General features: G+C 41.8%; 1 protein-coding gene across 1 annotated transcript in view; it reads left to right on the forward strand.

The window, feature by feature from the left end:
- Positions 1 to 18,786, forward strand: part of eya2 (EYA transcriptional coactivator and phosphatase 2) — a 42,713-nt gene that overhangs the window by 13,216 nt on the left and 10,711 nt on the right. The window contains exons 2-9 of the mRNA XM_086117726.1: positions 1,101 to 1,177; positions 1,767 to 1,809; positions 2,390 to 2,516; positions 5,197 to 5,313; positions 10,924 to 11,000; positions 12,087 to 12,270; positions 12,476 to 12,621; positions 13,940 to 14,023. Of these exons, the coding sequence (XP_085973852.1) occupies positions 2,399 to 2,516; positions 5,197 to 5,313; positions 10,924 to 11,000; positions 12,087 to 12,270; positions 12,476 to 12,621; positions 13,940 to 14,023 (726 nt within the window). The 5' untranslated portion in view covers positions 1,101 to 1,177; positions 1,767 to 1,809; positions 2,390 to 2,398. The remainder of the gene's footprint in view (positions 1 to 1,100; positions 1,178 to 1,766; positions 1,810 to 2,389; positions 2,517 to 5,196; positions 5,314 to 10,923; positions 11,001 to 12,086; positions 12,271 to 12,475; positions 12,622 to 13,939; positions 14,024 to 18,786) is intronic.

Raw genomic sequence — 18,786 nt, forward strand, 5'->3', positions numbered from 1 at the left:
CCCGGTCCAAATAAGAAAGCCGTACGCTTGAGCTGTGTTCACACTGCCGTTTAATTCCCCTTGTAAAAGAGGTTTGTGATTTTTCTACGAATATTTTGAACAGTAAAATTCCGATTTTTATGAAATCCGACCCAGGCCTCTATTTGATGCCAATGTAAGTCACATATATACTGTATATGTGTATGCAGTGCGACTGCAGTCTGGATGATCAGGTTGCACCCATTCTTCTTACACTACATCTCATCAAAAGGTGACAAGAGTCACAATTTGTGGGATAAAATAGAAGGCATGAAAAGCAGTAGTGGAGGAAGGAGCAGAAAACGGTCAATAAAGTTGCTTTGGAATTGATACATATATGGGGGTTAAAAATACAAATCTGAAATGAGCATCGCGATTTGCAGTGTGAACAAAGTCTAACTTGTGTCAATGAATTACAGTGGTGCCTTGAAATACGAGTGCCTTGACTTACAAGTTTTATCAATTTCTTCAACTTCTTATATTTCTTTCTTCTTATATATTTCATCAACAAACCGTGAGCTGCCTCAAACCGATTTATCTTTCATGAAAGGCTGTTTGAAACTAATCTCGAGTGCAATACAAACCAAGAACGTTACATTGGTAAAATGTAACAATTTGATTTGGTTTGCTTCAATTACAATCGATTCAAAACGGTTTTCATTGCACCCCCAAATTCCCATTCATCATCATGAAAAACTGATAAAAATGACACATTTCTATTGGCCAAAGCTGTCAGCAACAGATCATTCATAACATTTTTAAGTCTGTGTGCAATGAGGCAGTCAAACAAAGTGAACAAAAATACACAACGCATGTGAATGGTGGATTTCAAATACCCGTGTTGCTGTTTTGGATATCGATTGGCGGTTTAAATATGGTATTACGCCCTTCCACTTATTTTTATTTCTCTGAAGTGGCGCAGCTTGTTTTGCCCGTGCACATATTTTGCACCTTCGAGCAACTGCCGAGCACCATGACAATCAACAGCTCGTGCTCCTCGCAACACATTGTGTGAAGACTGCACCGCTGTTGCCATTCACGCGAATGGGGTTGCTGACTACTCTACTTTGTCGCCTCTCCAGGAGAGCTGAGGACACGACAGTACCTGACGGGATCCGTGCTAACTACAGAAAAAGTGGGCCAGGCTCTTTCGAAAGAGGTATGAGCTCGCTTGGCAAGTGGCAGGTTACAATAGACCCTAAATTAACAGAATATTAAAACAGAATAAAGTTTGTTTCATTTCCAAAAAGGCCCTTCATTTTTTAATCGGCATTCTTGCGAACCGACATTTTTTTATCCGGCATTCATCATCATACTTAACGATGAAATATTTTTCAAATAATGAATTAATTCATTTAATAACAGTTTTTTAGAAATCTGTTTATTTGTTGTTGTATTTTTTCCATTCATAGTTCACATTTTTTAAATTACAATTATAGTAAAATAATTACACGATTCTTGCATTTCATTTTTCAATGGTGCCTCAAGAAACAAGTCGTTTACACGCAATAGTAAACAGTATACAGTAAACAGTATTTTACAGTAAAATAGTAAAAAGAAAGAAATCAGTCTTAATAACTGTGTTGAATGAAGACTGATTTCTTTCTTTTTACTATTTTATCTACCTTATTTTTTGTCAAATTATTACTGTATATGTTTTATGTTCAATAAACAACAACAACAACAATACAGTGGCCGTAGTAAATCCGAGTCCCGTCACTTTAAGGCGAACCTGCTGTCTTTTGCAGGGCTTCTCATCATCCATTGGAAACTCCCTCAGACCCTCAACTGGTGAGATGTCTATGACGTTCATATTCTAGATTAAGAGGACAAAGTACATCAGTATGTGGTCATCATAGAATCCCTTTATTTATTATTTTTCAGACAATGAATGAATCGTCTTTTGGGGGGCTTCAATAGTCCAAACAATTCATTCACAAAATATTGTGCACAGGTGTTCCTTGACACATGGCAGAAAAATGTAGCCCCATCATCTGTTTCACGGATGGAGAGAAAATTTGGTTGTCATGTCTTTCGTAGCAGAATACATGAAAAAAGTCTCTGTGACCCGTACCTGAAAGTGCAGAGGACGTTGACCATTTTGGTTTAGGGCAGACATTTGGGCAAATTCCAGGATCAGGGTCATACTTGAACAAACCTCGACCAGAATTTGGTCCGAATGAGCCCCACTCAGAATCAGGTATCCTCGACTGATGGGTGATGTAAAATCACAAAGCTTCTTTTTAAGGTGGGTGGAGCACGGCAGCAAAGTTTGATGATCATTTTGCGTATTCGACGTCAGAAAGAGGGAAAAAGGAGCCAATCGTTACTTGTCACCGGAATTACTATCTATGCCTTTCTTCTTCTCCAGGCTGATTTCATGGGGGACGGCATCATGGCTGCGTACGGACAGACCCAGTACAGCCCCACCCTCCAAGCCGCCGGCCCCTACGCCCCTTACACGCATCACACGCAAGGCTACAGTGTGCCGTCCTACAGTGAGTACACACACACGACTTCCTATTGATTTTCAGTGAAACAAAATGCCTGAAGCGAGATTCATATTGTATCTATTCCTTGTCTCAACAGACCACAATTTTTAGCGTAAAACATTACATGGAGACCATTGATTTTGAACTATGGTAATCCCCCGTCAGAGTAGGGCTTACGTTTCAAACAGGGCTGGAGTGGGGAAAACAAAATTGGACCTGGCATTTTTGGCTAAGACTGGCCCCTCATATTAGGTGAATGCAACAGACTAGTGATTCATGTGTGTTATTTGCAGGAATTTATTCAAAAATGATCCATACGTGTGCAAGACTGGGTATCGAGAGTTACGTTTTCTTAAGCGGTAAATTGGGGGCTCTGGGGTGGGTGAAGTAACATTTAAATAAATAAACAAACAAATAAATACAACTTTTGACACAATAGAGACACTACAGGGCGGCACTACGTCATTTTTTTTCAAAGCGAAACAACCCGAAATCATCAGTTTCGTCAGTCAGTCTGTCAGGAAAATCCATTTATGTCAGTACTTAGTGCATATTTTTATGTTTTTCCCATCATTTGTCAATCATCAGAAAAAAACGGATCTCTGTCATTGCCGGACTGATGGACCGGTGAGTCAGTCTGATGGAATGCCCACTCTGTTTATGACAGGACAAGGATTTTACCATGCAATCTTTGTGAGAATCCATTCACGTCGGGCGGCACGGTGGGGAACTAGTTAGCACGTGCGCCTCACGGTGCAGAGGTGCTGGGTTCAACTCCTTCCTGTGTGGAATTTACATATTCTCCCCGTGCCTGCATGGGTTTTCCCTGGGTACTCCGGTTTCCTCCCGCATTCCAAAAACATGCATGGCAGGTTCATGGAACACTTTAAATTGTCCCAAAGTGTGATTGTGATCGCGAATGGTTGCTCGTCTCTGTGTGCCCTGCCACTGGCTGGCGACCAATACTGGGATAGATTTCGGCATTGTGAGGATGAGCGGATTAGAAAATGGATGGATGGATAGATGTTTCCACATTATCAACATCCTAAATTTCAGAAGTTTCACATCATATGTTAACTCCAATACTTTTTTCTCTCTCTCTATTTAGTTCAAGTGATTTTTTCTGTCAGTTTAGCCTTGAGCAGAGGTGGGACACATCAGTTATCATTTTGTCTTATTTCAGGCTGGCCCAGTCTGTCGTTGAGAACACGCACAACCATGAAAAAAAAAAACATTAATAAAATAAAAAACAGACCCACATGGCGGTTGGTGAAATAAAAACAGTATGGGCAATATCATTGCAGTCTGTGGGACCGAATGTTATACAACACACTTTGTAGATTCTGCTTCTGCCGCGCCTGCGGGCGACGTATTGAGTATGTTCCTGACGCCAATTGGCTGTCACAGACAATGACGGGCGGACTGGCCCAGCCTGAAATAATGATAGAAAATAATGATGGAAGGATGACTGACAGACCTCTTCTCTTACCCTCGTAAACAGTATTTTACTGACGGTCCTGAAATAGCATCATAGGTTTTGAAATAGACGGCAAGTCACCCCGGCAATCAAGAGCAGGCGACGCACAGTCCGTAAACCGCAGCTCTGCCTTGGCGGGAACACTGATTTCAACTTAATTCACCCTGCTCCTCTTTGCTGATCCAATAGTTTATATTCATTTCTATTTAGTCTTCTTTCCTTTTGACTTAAAATTAAGAGTTAATAGAATTTGTTCGAATATAATTTGATGAAAGGAGATTTCTTTTTACCCGATTTATGGCACCCACTGGAGTTCATGACGGCCTTAGCATCCGCCTATCTTGCCTTGGGGGCAAGCCAGCCCTGCCAGTAACATAAACCAATATTTCAAGCTAAAACATGATCAATATGCATAACAAAAAGTAGTCGCACACAAGTCCAAACATTGAGGAGGTCTTCATTGTTTGTTTTTGTTGTTGTTGTTTTTTAACAAAGAATGCATAAACATGAAAGACCCTGTGAAGTAAATATAAGGATTTCTTTCGAATGCCATTTTACATGTTTGAAGATGATCTGTTTCAGCTTTTCGATAATTTATGGGCTGTGGTAAAAAGGTGCTCAGTGACGCACTTCCTCTTTCACTGCATAAGAACTTTAGCTCCTTTGTTCGTATCAGCGGTCAACTGGCATAATTGTGAGTTACTGACTGTAATTATCATTATCGAATCAATTTGTACCACTACAGCGTGCAGTACGCTAACTAGCCATGGCTATAGACCATGAATATGCCTCTTCCTTGAAAGCCACAATTTATTAAATAGCTTTTTGTCCTTATTTAAATTCCCAAGCTACGAGGTAACGTCGCGGAAAAGCCTGGCACCCTTCCACAGACTGGGTGAGCTCGCGAATTAGCTGTTGGCTAGCGTCACTCGTTGCAACATGGAAACCCCCGACACAACCCGGCCACATCTCTTACCGCCACCTGAGGTTTTAAGCGGCGGTGATGGTTGGCCTAAGAGAGTTGTTAATGAAAGTAGCATCCATGTTTCAGTTGGGGCATGGTTTCACCAATTCAGCGAACACATCCACGGCCTTTGATTTTTCACATTTCTTTCACCACCCTTGTGTTTATGTCCACTGTACTGGAACAATGTCAAAAGTCATCAAGTTCTCTGTTTTGTGTGTGCTCATGTTCATGTGTGTGCCCAGACATAAAGACAGAGGAGGGCTTGAGCCACTCGCCGGGCCAGACGACGCTTTTGGGTTACTCCAACTTCAGCAGCGCTTCTGCCAGTCAGAGCCTCTACGGCTACTCGCACACACATGGTGAGTCCAAACCGACTTAACTGTGAGGGTGTTTGTTGTCATTGAAGAACTATTTCCCAACCTCTATTTAGCCAATGTCAATCTCAATTCACCTACAAATTGACGTGTGAAATGTGGGCCTGTTTAGTAAAACACAAAGATGTTATTATGTTGTATGAATGGCAACATGGAGATACACAGCTTAACCGTACCTTTTGCATTCTAGTGCAGGGGTGGCCAACCCGCGGCTCGCGAGCCGCATGCGGCTCGCGAGCCGCATGCGGCTCCCGGGCTTTCACACGACAAGCGTTGAAAACGCCTCGGCAGTGGCGATGCCATTCAAACAAAGGCGCTAAATACACAGAACGTACTGCGTCAGCCTATCATCAGTCCCATTACTTGATTGACATAGAGGGCAACCAATCAGATGACTGCATCACCGCTCATGCGCAAACAACGGCGCTAAGCTAGTCAGCGAATTACCTCTGATTTTAAGGCAGGGGTGATCGCAATCAACCGGGAGCCAGCGAACTGGTCCCAAGTTGACCACAAGGGGTGGAAGGAGGAAATGGGTGGGAAAAAAAGATTTGTTTGTTCGTGTCTTTAGCTTTCGATCATTTTTGGCCCGTTCCGACTGTTGCTCATCGTGGTGTGCGTGCATATGTGCGCGAGTGCATGGGTGGGCACCCTTGTGGGTGTGTGTGTGTGTGTGTGTGTGTGTATGCTTGCACGTGCGTGATTGGGTTGATCGTGGGAAGTTGGTTGCTTCAAAAGTCAATCTTTGGCCAAAAAAGTGTGCGTGCGTACGCGAGGAAGGGTATGATGTGGCTCTTTGCAGTAACACAGTCAAAAAATTGGCTCTTAGTCTCTGACTGGTTGGCCACCCCTGTTCTAGTGGAATAGCATTTAATTAATAATCTGCCTGTCTCCATACGCCATCAGCATCAATAGATGTACAAGGATAAAAAGCTTTGTGGCGAAAATGTTTAATGTCATGTCAAACTAATTTTACGTTACCTTTTAAAATGAATGGCTTACAACTTCTTTGAAAAATGCATCGCTGAACTTTTTCAGCAGACAAGGGGCTGGACTGAACTAAATTCTAAACGTGTTTTTCAGTCAAGAGGCATCACTTCAACATACTTCTTTTGGACCAATATGGTACTTTTCTATCAGGCCGAGCTTCGGCGCCATGTTGTTGTTTCAAAATGAACACATATTAAAGGTTTACACACCCCAGTTCAAATGCCAGGTTTTATTTTACCAAGATCAATCATTGAAAGGAGCTTCTAAATAAAATGTATTATTATTATTAATGTGACCCATTACCCAATGGAAAAAGAAAGCGACCTCTTTTCAAGATGGGAAGTAAAAAGTCTGCACACCCTCTTATAACTGGGGATGCGGCTGTGTTCAGAATTCAGTTCAATCAATCATATTCTCGGACTCATCTTAAATGAGAGCGATCATACACCTGCCACCAAGTGTCTCAGATTAACACCTAATAAAGACGAACTGTTCTAGTAGGCTTTCCTTAACATTTTATCATCGCACCTTACAGCACACGCCATGGTCATTGTTCAAAGGTATCAGTCGGAGGAATGGTTGTTTAGTTCCATAATTATTATCTTGCAGCTAAATTTCACCGATCAGTAAGTCGTCATTCGCCACCAGCCAGCCCGCCACTCTGTCATAATTTCAGGTCAGTCGTCAAGTCTGTCAGCAGGCTATGATATGACATATTGCAGAAATTTCTGTAGTATGGATGGACGGGACGAACGCACTATTGCACAAACTTGTGCCGCAAAACATGATTTGCCGCAGGGTCGTCTTCACTTTTCGGGTTAGTGACGGCCAGCAATTGCTTCTGTTGGAGCTTAGTCCGTCAGCGGTTCAAGGTTTCCGTTCGTCGTCAGTCCGCCAGCGAAACAAGAATTTCGTGAGTGACGGACTGACGGACCTTCCGTCAGTACTGATGGACTGCCCACCAATGGTATCTATAAGCTGATCTATAATCTAATATGCAACCTTCCTTATTGAATGGCTGGCAAATGTCACATGGTTCTAATGTCTTATATAATGAGATGTGTGGTTGCGGCATCAACCAAACTTTGAGCCTGGAAGACCTCACATTGACCAGCTTTGCTTTGGAAAGAGCATCCGTCTCCCTCCTCACCTCTCGTCTCGGTTTGTGTGACCTCCCTCTCCTCCTCCGCCTCGCTTGCCCCCCCCCCCCCCCCCCCACACCTGTTCCCCATTAGCTGCGGTCTGGACTCTTGGCGTCAAACGTCTTCGTGTCCCCCCCAGCCCTCCCTAGCCCACCCCCTCCTTTCTCAGGGTCAGCCCACGCCGCCCCTTTTCCCGCTAAGGCCAACAGCACAACGGGCATGGTGAGGACGGAGGGAAAGTGAGAAAACAGACAGATGGGCGGACAGAGAGGGAGAGGACTGGATGGAAGGAGTGAGGAAAACAAAAGAGCTGAAAGAGGCTGCGATCACAATGTTGGCAGCACACGTCCTGATCCCGAAGACTTTGAAAGCAGCGTGAAATTGACCTTGGGTCTGACAGGGGGGTGAGGTTAAAGTGCGTTTTACAAGGGCCTGAGGTGGTTTCACGACCTCTTTGATATGAATGAGATGCAATAAAAGCGACAAGATTAGAGGAAAAAGATGACGATGAAATGTCTTCTTATTTGTCAGTTAATTTGGAGTACTTTTTATTACATTTGTGGTCAATATAGTAGGCGGAATGGTCTGCCGAAAATCAAGGTGCGGTGCTTATCTTGGTTTAAGGGCTGCCGCACATCCGGCAATGCAACAAATACCACTAAGCTGTAACACATTGTGTGACAAGTTTTCTGCAACTCGTTTTAACAAGTGGCCAACTGCTGCAAATAGAAATTGGTGAGTGGTGAATGGCCAGAGCTTTAACAACAAAAAGAACCTTTCCGGCTACCAAGCGACATCAAACTGGACAACCACACAGTGAATATAAATTGTCAGAGGTGGGCATTTTACAGAAGCAAAAAAAAAACAAACAAACAAAAAAAAACATCATAGTGCAACAGATGAAAAATGTAATGTGATTGAAAGGGTAAATGGAGCGCAATCACTCTCAATGTATCCACATCATACGGTGGCTGCCCAAACACCCACACACATACACATACATAGCTTGCATACATTTCACATACATTTATTTGCCAATCTATTGACCTGATGTCGGCCTACAGCTGTTATAACACCTAAAATGCCACAAAGGTGTCCGTTTTAAAATGGCTTACCTGAACCAGCCGCGCATTGTGGCCAAGCGTAAAATCCAATCCAAGTCGTTGCACAGCTACTCCAGTATTTAAACGCTCTTCATCTGCCCCTGCTTCTTCTTCTCCTCATTCTTCCTCGTTTTCTTCTCCTTCTTCTTCTTCTTCTTGGTTCATTGGCGGATTGCAGCTCTTTGGTGCATGCCACCACCTACTGTACGGGAAGCTCAAAGTGTTGGAGTGAGACGTCCATCGGTACATGACCCACTTAATGACGATTAAACTGACGGATGAAAAACCACTTGATCAGCGCTTAATCTCTCTTTTTTTCGCTTCCCGTCATTCGTCAATCGTCATCAAAATGATCATCCGTCAGTGACGGACTGGCGGACCTTCCGTCAGTACTCATGGAATGTCTACCGAATTGTATTTTATTATCCTTAAATTTATTTAGATTACCCTGCAGTATATACCTAAGGCTAAAAAGTGCAATGTGGAAAGTTGCTGTCACCGAACTACGTGATGGCTTTCATGAAGCGGGATCAAGTCGTCCTGACAAAGTATGCACAGTATATAATGCATTTTACAGTAGTACCTAACCACATTTCTCATTTATTTACTGTCTGGAAACAAAAAAAAAAAACGACACATGGCGAGTCCCTGCTGCTGCAATTCAGTCAATGAATGGCACCAACAGCTTCTCAAATATCCCCTCTTGTCTATTTTATGCCCATTTCTTTTCTTTGCATTATTATAATACAGTCATACACGTGTGAAAGAGTGTCATCTTTTTGAATAAGTGTTTCCAAAAAAAAAAAACACACCACAAAAAGCCAAATAAGCAAAATATACGCACAGAATGAATGTTGTGGTATTTGGTGAGCAAATGTTTTGTTGGCCTTGTTCAAGCCAACCAGGTTTCCTGATCAAATTCAAGATCTGAATCTGTTTCCTGGCCAAATGTAAGATATTATCAGGAATATTGCAGTTTTGATCGAGATACATGGCATGTTTTACTTGACATTGCAAGATTGCAAACCAATGCTTTCCAGTCAAAGCAATGGATAACAATTATTTTTTAGAATAATGTGAACAAATAACTTGGCAGGTGAATGGACGAAGGTTGTGTGAAATGCATCCATTAGCGACCCGGCTCATCAATGATTATAAGGAGTGTCTAACCAATCAAACTCAATCATCCTTTCATGCAATTTAAGACGACTGTTCTAATGCATCTTAGTTACTTTTGACACGAGGAGTTTTTTTTCCTATCCGAATTTCACAGTGTGCCCCGGCAAAATGAATATATTTTGTCCATTTTCATTACTGTGACGTCATATCGCAACATAACACGCGATTCGCCTGCCTATCTCCTTCAGACTTGTCTTTCCTGTTCTTTTGGAGAGAATACACATGTCAGATATTATGCAGGAATGTAAATGTTCTTGGAAACAAAGACGCGGTGCAAAGCCTGCAATGCATCCATGTTGCCTTCCAAAGCAGCAAGAGACACAGAACCAAACAAAATTGATGTGTGCAAATATTCCTTAAATGGTCGTAAAGTGCCACACAGACCAAATGTTTGCAGGGTAACTGAAGTTGTCCTCATGGGACTCTTTTGTCTTATTTGTTGACGCTTCTTTGAACTAAATCTATTTTGAAGATTTTTGAATCACCAGGGAGCTTCCGGTGACTCAATCTTTGGTCCCAATTCATGAATTATGAAAACGAGAGGCTGGAAATGGACAATGGATGGTAGATCTGTGGGGAAAACAATGATTTCAACGGACCATGAATGAACTAAAAATGCTTAAAACAGGCCAGATTATTGGTATGTGTGAACCCCGCTTAAAATGATTTCCAACAGAGATGTTGACAGTCGATTTTCAGGGCTGATGTCCCGGCATGGCTTTGTGCTTGCAAAACAAAGCCAGCTGCTGTCATAAATCCTTGTGAGTGGCTCCCTGGTTCCCAAACAAGCTCTCTGTGTGAGTTTACACACCTCACAGCACAATACGCCAGGGTATGCACTTCGTACACAAATAGGAGTGCGGGCGGTAGAGCGAAAATGTGGGAATTCTTTCCATGTGCAGAGGTGATAAGATTACAAGAGATACAATCCATCAGACAAACAGAACAGAGTTGCGGTAGGAAATTAGCTCGGAGGAAGATGTTCCTGTCTCGACTTGATAGGAGAAGCATCTGCGTTGTTGTTGCATGTTAAACATAAATCACAGGAGAAGCTACAACTTCCTCTGCACTGTTTCCCACACACGCGATATCTGTAATAAATAATGTTTCATTATTGCTGATCACAATCTCCATCTAATGAGGTGATAAATTTGATCTCCGGGCTTCTTGTGGGTTCCCAGGTGCAGGCATTTCTTCGGGGATTTTCCAAGGCGGCCACGCCATCTCCACATCCACGCCGTTCAACCCGACGCAGCAAGTGAGTGTGTCCACCGTACTGTATGTCCTGAAACATAGTTTTCCAAACTGAAGGCTTTAATTATGCTAAAAGATGACACTCACCGTAAAATCCCATGAATAACATGCACCAGTGTATATATAATACTACTTTTTATTTTGAAAAAAAAAATAATATTCATGGGATTTTGATTGTAATCCTTAAATCCACCATTCAAGGCAAAAACATCTAACATTTGGCTTCCTGAAATCTATTGACATTATCAAGAGTATTGTGATATGATTTTGAGGCCATGTTGTACACTGCTTATCAACAGATTGAATGAATGGGAGAGCTAAAATTTGATGGGAGGAGCCTTCTGCAAAAAACAAAACAAAAAAGAAAAAGTCTCAAGTTTTACTTCCCTCCTTAAGCTTGTGGATACCTTTGTTTACAAAATTTCTTTATGTAGTTACGTGTATTGATGTAATTCTGTGCCTGTATATCCCACTTCAAGTATATATAGTGATATTTACAGTATCTAGAATATATGTATAGTATGCAAGGTCTTCAATTTAATCAAGGGAGACCTTAAAAAAATCTTGAATTTTGCTTCTTTAAACCCACAGATACTCTTGTATCCGCAGGTAATATTATTGCGATATAATGGTTTGGCAATATTAGTAACACCTAATTGTCAGAGGTCGGCATTCTGTTGCAGCTCAGAGACAAGGAGAGCTGTAGTGTTGGTTTTATTTTTTTTAACGTACACTTTATTAAACCTTTACATAACATGGTTTGTATAAAAAATATTATTGCCAATTTTTTTTCCAAGTCTACAATATTGTGATACAATTTTTAGGCTATATTGCCCATGGTCAATAATCATATTTATTGAGTGGGAGGTCTTGAATTTAATGGAAGGTTCTTTTAAAAAAATATGAAATATATTTGAAAAGTCTTACATTTAGCTTCCTGTTACCCTGATTGGTATTAATTTACTGTTGCAATATTTCTTAAAAATAAAAAATATTGTCATTTATTTAATTTTAAAAAGCCTGCGGATAAATGTGTACATTTATGTGTATGTGTGTATTTGGGATTAATTTAAAAGTTGATTCTTGGCAGGAGTTTTCATCGTATTCCAGCTACAGTCAGAGTCAGTACTCGCCGTATTACAACTCGCATCACTACAACAGCCCGTACCTGAGCGGCAGCAACATCAGCCCCGCCTCCATCAGCACCCCGTTAGCCTATCAACATCCAGAGCACCCCATCATGTTACCCAATCACAGCCCAGAGTCTCACACAGGTACGTCTGCTGCTCATGAAGAATCCACACACATCTGGTGAAATTTCAGAATGAACTTCACCGAAAGTCAAATTAAGTTCACCTGAAAAGGTGATCGTGCTTTTTTGGTTTATCCTGAAATTTCACCACAATGCTGCATCCCTAATTTTTGGACGGTGCAGGACATTACACAGAAAGATACTAATTAGCATCTTTTGGGTCTTAGGCGAGTACCACCCACCGCCAAGCCCCCCCACACCAGGTAAAGAGGGGGAGAGGGGCACGGTGCCCATGCGGAGGGGGTCCGATGGGAAGTTGAGGGGGAGGAAAAAAGTCAGTGACCCAGCACTGCCTTTGGATGCTGACATTGAGGTAAACATCCCTAAGTAGCGACCAATTTACCGACCTATCAGTCCGTCCATCCATCCATCCATCCATCCATCCATCTCCAAACACTGATAGATGATTGAGCTCCATTGATTTTGACTGATAGTCAAACCCAGGCAGATGCTCGTTAAACATATTTAAGTGGATATATTTATAAATGGGCGGCCCAGTGGTCGAGTGGTTAGCGCGTCGACCTCACAGTGCAGGGTTCGATTCCAGCTCCGGCCTTCCTGTGTGGAATTTGCATGTTCTCCCCATGCCCGCGTGGGTTTTCTCCGGGTACTCCAGTTTCCTCCCACATTCTAAAAACCTGCATGTCAGGCTAATTGAACACTCAAGATTGTCCCTAGGTGTGAGTGTGAGTGTGAGCGCGGATGGTTGTTCGTCTCTGTATGCCTTGCGATTGGCGGGCAACCGGTTCAGGGTGTCTCCCGCCTACTGCCCGAAGACAACTGAGATAGGCTCCAGCCCCCCCGCGACCCTTGAGAGGATAAGCGGATCAGAAAATGGATGGATGGATAGATAATTCCTATACTTTAAACTACTGTCAGTTATGTTTTTCAGCACAATTTTGAAACATCCCCATCTTAAAGGAAACTCTGCTTTAAATCACACTGTTTTCGAGAACTGGCTCTGCATTACAACAAAGCGATAGTTTTGCTTCTTAAAGTAGCACCTTTTCCAATCCCTCTAGCAACTTTTTGTGTTATTCGAGACTTCCATAGACTCTGCGACAGTCATCCATCCATGTCCAGACTGCCAATAGGTGGCACTTGCACAAATATAAGCATAACCCAAATTAAACCATATCCATAAAGCAAGTGCCCATATAGACTCAACTGCATTATGACTTTTGGAGTAACACTTCACCACCCATTCACCAAGTCCTTTGCCAATTTCTGTGTGGATCTATGCTTGTGGTACATGCAACAGACACACCAGAACAGCTTACTTGGTTGTTTCATATTACATGTCATGGGTGGTCAGGCCCTCCAGACATCCAACTATTTTTTTTCCGCGAGACATTAAATTGTCCATTTTAACATGAAGTTTCTTTCAGTGTTCAATCTGGAGATACTTTTTTTCCTTTGAGGTCCGTTGGAGACAATGTTCAATAAATCATGGATCATTTTTCTGCGTCCGAGCAATAAACCCTATTGATTTTGGATGACCTGTCATTCCAGATGTTTGAGGTACACGTTACATGAAAGACAGGAGCAGATGCTTTTGTTTTTGCCTTCCCCTGTACAGCACACTCTCTTCTTCTGAGGTTAATGCTACAATGTGTGTTATTTCACTGCAGCGGGTGTTTATCTGGGACCTGGATGAAACTATCATAATTTTCCACTCGCTCCTCACGGGGACCTTCTCCTCAAGATTTGGCAAGGTACCATCACACCACCCACCTCCTCCCAGAATCCGCCTCTCCCTTTCCCAACTTCCCCTTCACTCACATTCATGCATGTAATAATTCAGGTCCAGTAAACTGCAAGTAATTGACACCCCCCACAATTTTCAAAACTAATTTCCGATGTAAATAGTTTGAGCCATATTTTTTTTACCAATAATAATTATCCCAAAATAGTTTAATATAATTTGAAACTTATTTTATTACTTTACCCTTGAAAATGAATGGCTTCCAAGTGATCGGAAGTGCACTTGTACATACATGTACTTGTAACAAAGACGTGATTGGGGCGGGGGGGGGGGGGGGGTTCTTCTGGTTCATTGATAGATTTAGACATTTTTGCTTTAAGAAGATTCATGATTAATTTCCACCTTAAAAGACTCTCCGTTACAAACCAGGTTAAACTTACCTCTTGCCTTAAAAAGACTGCAGTCTCTCAATCAAGATGGATGTCTTTAACATACTTCCTTCCAGACATCAATTACTACATTGCTATTTGTCAATAGTTTGGTGGCATCGTGTGGCATTACAGGAAGAGCGCAAAAATCCACAAATACGTGAAGCTAATAGCTGAGGATAGGTTCCCCAGGAAAATAAAAAGTCAATCCTCTCCATGATGGGTTGTGGGTTCACGGTCTCATAATTCGTTTTGGTCCAGTTATAACTCAATTTCACGTTTGTTTATTTTGAGTGCAAATCCACTGTTAGCCACTAGATGGTGGCACACTATTGTTTATTATTGTAAATTTGAAAGAAGAAGAGTGAAATCCCAAAGTAATTCAAGCTCAGTGACATTTTTGTCGAAGAGAAAGACATTACTAAATGTCTCAGTGCTTTTTACACAGACAGGAATGGATGCAGGTTCATTTTATAATGTAAATCTTCAGACATGGTTATTAATGTTTATCGTGAGATGATGGGGCCAATTTTAATGGCCAGCACAAAACTACAGTAGTGCAAAGCTGAGTCTAACTGTGCGCATGGGTGGAGTTTTCTTTTGGTATTAGAAATGAGCAGAGTTGGAAAGGGGCGTGTGCACTTGTGGGAGTGAACACAGTTGACTTGCTTCCCAGCCAATGGAAGCAGTTCTTTAAATTCAGTGTAGACAAGGCTTTGACAATTGATAATCCTGCATTCAGTGAACCAGTTTCTATTTTACAACGATTCAGAGGATTTGATTCACACCGTTTTCATATTTCTGATTGAAATACACTGATATTCACCACACAAATCAGCAGAACGCAATGATCTCTCTCCTTGCGCCCGGATAAAATCCACCAAAATCATGTGACGCCACCTGCGCCGCAATTTAGACCTAAGTTGGTCTAAAATCTAACTTTCAATCACCAAATTATCACAAGCACAGGGGCATCTAAAAGAAAATGTCCTCTGTCCGCCTGAGGACCCAACATGGCGCAGGGCGGTCTGCCAAATTCCTAAACACGCGAACCTAGCTATGCCCTGGCACGAAAATCAAGATGTGGCAGTTTTTACACCAAACACGTGCACACCTGTCTACACGAATAGAGCCCGATAAGTTAAGTTTGTTACTTTGGAGAAAATTAGATTTGTTTACTGTGAACTCATGAAGGGAACGGTAAACCACTCCACTGTTATATGCAATATTTTTATCTTATCCATTGCTCTGTCTCAATATATTAACCCTGGAGAACCCAAGAACCCGTTTCTTCTTTGTAAAATTATGAATTTTACATGAAATGACGGCTATATGTTCAGTGAACACCAAAATATATGTTTTTTCAAATATTTAATGCTTTAATCCTAATTTAGGATTCGGGCCAAATTTGACCCTTTGGGTTTTAAGGGTAGCATTTGAGTAGCAGAATTTATAGGGGCCAAATTTGACGTGCTTGTATTATTTTAAAGCGTGTTTAGAGACCTTAAAAAAGAAGAAGTGCCTTTTAATTTCTATCAAAACACCTCAGGAGATTCTCCATCATGGAATTTACTTATTGCGGGGGTGTTCTGGAAGGCCCATGATAGAGGGGAGTTTACCGTATCTGAAATTGTGAGCAGCGAACCGCTAATATTCCGGGGTTCACTAGATCAATATTAAAAACGCGCACGACTGCTCGGATGAAGGGCAGTGGACTTTTGTGAAGCGTTTCACACGCTAAAATGTTTTTCCCGCTCTGCCCCGCGCTGTTTCTTTTCTTAACACAGACGGCATGCTTAGCTACGCTGGCTTTCTGCGGAATGATTGACATCCAGTGGGATGTTTTACATAACACGGGAGCAACAGAGGGGGTGCGGACAGTGGTGCGTTTCTTGCCTTTGGCCGGGAATGTAGTGTTTTGAATTCTCACGGTCCCCCTGCGGCTCGACGCAAGGCTGACAGGGTTTTGAGAGTGGGGTCGGCGATGGCCTCATGCTGCATGCTGTTATTCTTCTTTTTTTCCCCTTCCGTTATTTTTCCAAACTTTCGACGGCTCAGAAGAACAAAAAAATGACTTGCAAAGTGCTGAAATGTGACTCATACGCCAGAAATTTCTCATTAATTCCCAGAGACTCTCTGCTGGAACTGAGAAAGCTCACTTGGACTCAGCTCAAAACTTGAACGGGAATGTCACTCAGTTGGGCCAAGCCCCCCCCCCCCCCCCCCCCCCAAAAAAAATCCTTCCGCTTACTTGTCAATTATTTGTTCATTTACGGGCTATCTCTTGCTTCATGACAAGCTCAACTCCACTCAAAACAATTTTATTTATGGAGCATTTTCAAAACCACCACATCTGAAGCAAAGAGTTGTACATAAATACATTCGAAATGAACATAAAATAATCGAGCATAGCATAGAGCGTCGACCTCATTGTGCAGAAGTGTAGAATTCGATCCCAGTTCCGGCCTTCCTGTGAGGAGTTTGCATGTTCTCCCCGTGCCTGCTTGGGTTTTGTGGGATTCCAAAAACATGCATGGCAGGCTGACTGAACACTCTAAATTGTCCCTAGGTGGAATTGTGAGTGTGAAAAGTTGTTTGTCCATGTGTGCCCTGTGATTGCTGGCAACCAGTTCAGGGTGTCCCCCGCCTACTGCCCGAAGACACCTGGGACAGGCTCCAGAACACCCTGTGACCCTTGTGAGGATAGGCTTAGCTCCCAGAAAATGTACAAGATGTGAACAAATCCAGCAAGCAGGCAGCTAACACGTACTGATAACACTATTTAAAAGTTGAACTGTCATGATTCGGTTTGGGACCAACAGGTGGCACTGTAAGGCTCCCCCTGCAGCTTCACACCTGTTGGTCATTATGTAATTAGTGCTTTAAAAGGACTCCCGCCCGACCACTCATTGTCGTGTCATTGTTTGTTTCTTTGTTGCTGTTTGCTACTGTCATGTTTGTTTGCTTGTTTGCTGCTATCAGGTTTGTTTCGGTCATGTTTCGGTCATTGTTATTTTTTTAGCTCCAGTCATTGTTTTGTTTGATACTTTGGACTTTGTTTGTTTTGGATTTAGTTTTCTCTGTTTTAATACAATCTGCCAAGTACACCCTGCTCCTCCCTCATGCCTGCTTTTTGGGGTGCACCGCCACCTCGCAAAAGTGACATGAACCCTTTCAGGCAGCAATATTAATAACCTGTGACCTGATAACATGATAAACCGCTGTGCCTGAAAGGGATAAACGTCAACAGATTAGATTTGTCGTCTTATTTCAGTCTGTTATTAATACAGTACACAATAATACAGTAATTACTGTGTTTTTAAGTTTCAAGAAAGAAAATATGTACACATTCTTCCATTGTATGCAAAACTATGCAAAAAAAGGGTGAGTGTGGTGTCACAAAGTACCGTTAAGCCAAACTCATCATTTTTAATTCATAGATAAATTAATAAATAATCACAACACAATAACTGTTTGCTTTGATGACTCAACGCTGTTTTATTATTTTTTTTTAAACTAAAGTAATATTGAGGCTAATTTGGTTTGTTTTTTTTGACTCTCCACTTTCTAATAATTACTTTCCTAAATAATGTTTCAAGTGATACAATAATGAAACGTTTTGTATTTCATATCCATATTGAGTTGCATTTGATTCCTCGACAATGTGCATCACAAATGACCTCAAGTGGAATAGATTTGATCACGATCCAAAGCAAGTGGCATCCTAAAGAAAAGGGCAAACCAAGGGCTGCAAATACATTGGATTAATTGTTTTTTGGGGGAGAAAATATCTATCTATCTATTTTTTTCTGACCCCCATAAAATGGGCCAAACAACACTAATGATCTGCGATAGATTCCAAAATGGTATTTACCAATTGTAATCGGGAAGCCTCTGTTTCATTGTTTGCAGTTCCCACAATGTCGATATACTGTATATAACCTGAATGTGTCCAAAAGTCGTAACACTACCTAATGCAGTACTCAACTCATAATAGTACAGTCCACTTATCTTATACAAGTAAGTGGACTACAATGAAACAGGGACCGAGACCTGCCGTGAATCGTGAAAACACACGAGTAAATGAGATCGATCCGAAACATAAAATAAATGCCCGTAGTCAACATTCAATTGCTACATATAGGACAAACGATGAGACCAAAACACTTTCATATCATTTCAAATGAATCTTCATCATTTCCTTCAAATAAAATACCCCACAAATGCTCTGATTTGGTCAAAATGCACTCAAAGTTGTGCCCGTTTTCTTTCTTGGCCATTCCACGTTCCTTGTACACGAAACAAAGGTTCGACCAGACCACCAAATGTGTGCACTCGTTGACCC

The sequence above is a fragment of the Hippocampus guttulatus genome, chromosome 8, assembly GCF_054856545.1.
Source record: "Hippocampus guttulatus isolate MCC_2025c chromosome 8, RoL_Hgut_1.0, whole genome shotgun sequence".
In the NCBI taxonomy this organism is placed as follows: domain Eukaryota; kingdom Metazoa; phylum Chordata; class Actinopteri; order Syngnathiformes; family Syngnathidae; genus Hippocampus; species Hippocampus guttulatus.